Below are 5,000 nucleotides of genomic sequence, written 5' to 3'. Positions count from 1 at the left end.
CCTGAAGTTTGTCGGTATCACTGAGTACATTCGTCTGTTTTCGTATTTAGACAGAAATATTTAGACCAAAGATTTAAGGATCCTCGAACTTATCGCGGCAATTTAAGCAATTCTCTCTAATAATCACACCTGAGAAGTTCAGACGGCTTCAACGAGATCACGAGATCCCACCTGAATTTTTCAGGTGTCTGTAAGAGAGAATTGCTTAAAATTATCCCGATAAGTGCAAGCATCAATTCAAATACACATTTCTAATAATTTCGTTTAATGTTTACGGACCTACTAACCGAGCGCTGGAAATCTCGGAAATGAATCTGTCAACTCTTTCGTGGATCTGGGCTCAGAATTGTTTACGTACTGTTTAAAAAAGGAGAATCAGTGCTCCTTTTGAGTGAATTCAAAAACTTCCTTCGGGAGTCCGAGTAAGGATTCAAAATGTGAGGGGAAGATATTCGCATACAAAAAAAACAAGCCGGGCTTCACTACTATTCTTTAGATAAAGAATTCTAATGGGGAGTCTTTTATCGGGTTTAAAGCTCATGCACGTGACGTTTTATCGATGTTTTGATCTCATGAATTATCAATGATTTTTGGAAGACATTTTAGTACTCTCTTTCAGTGAAAAGCAGAGATTCATACGAGGTTGACCTCTGCGCCAGCACCTTAATCGTGGACTATTTGTAACCTACCAATATTTCTTTACGATAAGGAAATATGTGCAGTTTCGACAAAAAATAATCACCAACTCCAGTTGCCGTTATTTTATTTTGTAGGCCCAATCAGATTCATCCGATGATTACGAAAACGAGAAACAAGAAAAGTACTTCCGATTGAACCTCGATGGAACAACAGCAAGGTTTAAACTGACAAATGAAGAGTGGGAAAGAATCCCAATCAATACCTGCCCAAGTGGTGGCCGATTGCTCAGCGGGGATTGGACTCGAATCTTTCGCGGCAAAGTAAAAGAAAGCAACCCATGGTGCAGTTTGCGCTTCAACAACAATCGCGTGAGATCAGAAAACTCTCGCAAAATCCATTCAGCGGTGTTTTTTAGAGAACGCGCGGAATGGAAGCGCCCAGAATGCAACGTCAAAGTGCGATTTGTTATCCGCAAAGAGAGGGGAAAACACGTGGCAGTGACGTATGTAGGCAAGGTGTGCCACAGTAGCAATCCTGGCGGAAGTGACGCAACAAATGGAAGGAAACGAAGACAAGTGCGCTGCGGACGCAAGCCTTCTAACTTATAAAATGAAACGAACATTTGATGCCACTGCAAATCCTTCCCGGCTTCCGAGTCAGCTGGTTTGGTACAAAATATTCCTTTTGAACTTAACATTTTAAGTCTAGCCTTTGGGGATTTGCGTTTTGAGCTATTTTTGTAATATTTTTCCTTAAAGTGTGGTTTTCCCTAGAGACGCAAACACAAGCGCAAGCATAAACGCAAGAACAAGAGATTCGTATCAAGTGAAAACGAACCTTAACGCAAGCACAAGCACGACGCAGAGACAAAGATTCACTAGTCCATGTTCTCTCTTACAACGCAGCTCTGCCAGTGGAATCTGGAACGGGTCTTGTTCATTGGTCGAACATCACAGCTTTCGGTGTGCTTGCGTTATGTCCCGTTTTCTCGCAACGAAAGCGAACGAATGCATAAGCGCAAGCATAAGGAAAAGGAAAATTTTGATCCTTGCGTTTGTGTTTATGTTTACGTCAGCGCTCTTGTGCTTGAGTCGCTAGTGAAAACCAGGTTTAAATGATCAAGGTATTCAACTGGTTAGTCAATTTTCAGTGATGTTCCGAATCGTAAACTTGAACCTGGTTTAGTTGTCGTTACGTTAAATGTCATGTAGCGAACTGAAAATTCAGTTTTACGTTTGAAATGTGAAGAAATTAGCTACCTGTGACGTTTTTCTTCAGTGATGCTCGCTCTCAGTTAAAAACATTTGTTTCTAAGTTCCATTTTTCTAACAACTCGAACGAAAATAGCCCATTGTTTCGTCAACCAAACAACCTCTTGTTGGCATATGAACTACGATCGATGAAGTGGCAATGAACATTGTCATTTGCCTTATGCAAGACCCTAAGATGCAACGCCGACGGAAACTACAACCTCGCCCTAAAATAAAAATCCCGCGTTATTATACGACAAAAAAAAAATAAACTGTTGTGATCAGCGATTCAGTAAGGAGAAAACAAGAGGAATTTATCATATGGCCCGTACGGCCCCGCTGCTCTTTCCTTGTGAAACTATTGGGAAAATGCCCGTATAAGGACCGTACGCATTAGCGCGAGCAGGGCCGCACACTGCTCCGTGCGATGCGTACACCATGACCTCGGTCCACATATCTTCCCGTCCGGCCCTCCCTCTCAGTCAATAAGGACATATTATTTTCACGTACATAAAATGGTGGAAAGTTGTAATGCTTCCGTGGGAAGGATACAATACAAGTTGCTTGGCAACGGGCGAAGGGACAACTGAAAAATCAGATTCCAAGGCAGCATTCGAAAATACGACCTCCGTAACACAGGTCGGGATGCTCTACCCATTGAGCTACAAAACTGCAACTGAAAATTTAGGGCAAGGATCTCATGGATATACACACCAACCATAACTCTAAAAAGATAACCATTCTAAATCAGTTTCTAGACCTAAATATTCTTGGTTTGCACATGACGTCACAGCAGCCATGTTGGTGTCCCCAAACAAAGAAACGGCGGCCATGTTGGTGTCCCGACCCAATCCTCCGGGAATTGAACTCTATTATTAGGCAAAGATTTTCTTTTGTTTTCGTTGAAAAACATGCCTGTTGATCACGTGAGTGAAAACTAAGAATTGCTGTAGCATTACGATAAACGAAAGTTTAGACCTCATTACTGAAATGGACACTTAGACTTAAGTAATGGTCCGGCTAAGAAGCAGGCAGAAAAACAATAGCCCGCGGCAATAGCGTCGGTTAGTTAAAATGTGCCAACATTTTTAATCAAATTAAGTTCGGCTGTTCCCATTGGTGTAAGCAGCTAAAAGCGCGAAATTTGAATTTCAATGAAAAATGTAATCGACTTGCCGTCTAAAAAATTAGATTCTGTTTCGTAGAACAAATCATTATGCCTTCAAAAACTATGTTTGTAAATATCGTCAAGATTCTATGCGCCATTTGCCGATTGGCGAATGGCGCATAGAACAATGCCCAAATTTGGCCGAGAGACAGAGATCAAGGGCATGGGGAAGAAGAAATCCAAAAAAGGCTTTTTTTTCATTTTTTTCTCATCTTTTTTCGACATTTTCCGATATTAGCCAATCAGATGCCTCGATTGGAGCAGCAGCTTCTAAGTACTTTTGCCGCTGGGCTGCCTGCTTCTTAGCCGGACCATTACTTAATCTGTAAAATGAGAGTTTAGAGGGTCTCAATGGGGTGTAGCAAACACGGTACACGGTTAAAAATTTCGCGATTTCACGGTGCACGCTTAATTTTTACATCAAATAATTGTTCAGAGCTTAGGAAAAGCTAACAACACGGTTATCTGGACAAAATAATTCACGACACACGGTTAATTTTTTCCCTTTTTCACGACACACGGTTAATTTTTTGGACGTTTCACGCCACACGCTTAACCCCATTGAGACCCTTAGTTTAACCTGGGGGACTCGTGGTGGGTATATCCATGAGATCTTTCCCAAATTTAGGACCAAGATAAACGACCTACAAAAGCTCTCCGTTGGGTTCTAGTAGCGCATCCCACCGTTGTTGCGGATGTCGCGGGTTCGAATCCTGCCTAAAAAACTGATTTTTCAGTTGCCCTTTAACCCGTTGCCAAGCAGCTTGAAATTTATTCCACGTGTTGATGTTTTCAGGGCGACGTTTTTTGAGACGCAGACGGTTAGTAAACCGTTATGTGAATTTTTCGCCTGCAAGGACAATAGCGTCTCTCTTATGGAGAAAAGAAAAGAAACTTAGCATTATAAATGTTGTTGTGTGAAGACAAGTTACAAAGGACTGAAAGCAACTCTCTTTCGGTTGCTGCGTGTTCCACGAAAACGTCGCGTGACTGAAGCCTAGTTTTCATATGCCGGAAAAATCCCAGACGAGCGGGGATTTCGCAGTTTTCCGACCGTCCCAGATTTCCCGACTAATGAAAACCATAAATCTTAAACATCCACGATAATCTGTCTGGGATTTTCCCGAAATATGCTCCCTGATGTGCCTGCTGCTTGTCATAAAATGAAACATGAAAATTCTCTTCTTTTAACCTCTTTTAACTTTAAGGAACTCAATACCTGGAGCTAACAGTCACGAAATGACGCATATCAAACAAATTGCTTCCATTTTTGCTGAAACGTAAATTTTAGTCTTGCGTTTGGCATTGGCCTCGTAAACGCGAAGCCAAACTTGTGTGTAATATTTGGGTATTTCACCTTTTGCAGTGATGGATGGGAAATAGCATTTGGCAGCGAAGATTAGCAATAAAAGTCATCTTGACTTCATTTTCCCGAGTGAACCCGGCAAACTTGAATTTTATTGAATTTAATTGAGGTGCTTGTGTTGTACGTCAGTAAATAAACTAACTTCTTTGACAACCGCTGTTTTACGCATCGTTCTTTTCTTGTAACAGAATGAGGCATTCGCTGGAAACATCATAGAACCTAGTGGAGAAAGATCTACTGTAGGTGCGATTCTGGTTCCGAAATGAATATGATCATCGATTTACAATCCACCAAGTAACAGCGCGTAAGGAGATTATTATTAATTCCATCTTACGATTTCTTTAAAACCCAAATCCTGTTACATTAAGACAGTTCATCTCTGCGCGCTTTGAAATTTCTCATTCCAAGGAGCGTTAGAGAACTAAAAGCCCACACCTTTCGTATGATAAGTGCGAGGCGAGGTGGTAAGACTTTTGCGGCCGGTGGCTCAGGGCAAACAAGCTGTAAACAACTCTTCAGTTCTAGTGCAAAAATTTCTATGCATGTGTTCCCAAACAAAAGTTTGTGCAGACTCACA

General features: G+C 41.5%; 1 protein-coding gene across 1 annotated transcript in view; it reads left to right on the top strand.

The window, feature by feature from the left end:
- The window catches only part of LOC137995115 (tudor domain-containing protein 1-like), a 19,261-nt gene extending 14,988 nt beyond the window's left edge, over window positions 1-4,273 (top strand). The window contains exon 10 of the mRNA XM_068840927.1: window positions 774-4,273. Within this exon, the coding sequence (XP_068697028.1) occupies window positions 774-796 (23 nt within the window). The 3' untranslated portion in view covers window positions 797-4,273. The remainder of the gene's footprint in view (window positions 1-773) is intronic.
- Window positions 4,274-5,000: the final 727 nt, after the last annotated feature.

The sequence above is a fragment of the Montipora foliosa genome, chromosome 1, assembly GCF_036669935.1.
Source record: "Montipora foliosa isolate CH-2021 chromosome 1, ASM3666993v2, whole genome shotgun sequence".
NCBI lineage: Eukaryota > Metazoa > Cnidaria > Anthozoa > Scleractinia > Acroporidae > Montipora > Montipora foliosa.
This window is presented reverse-complemented; position numbering and strand designations above follow the sequence as displayed.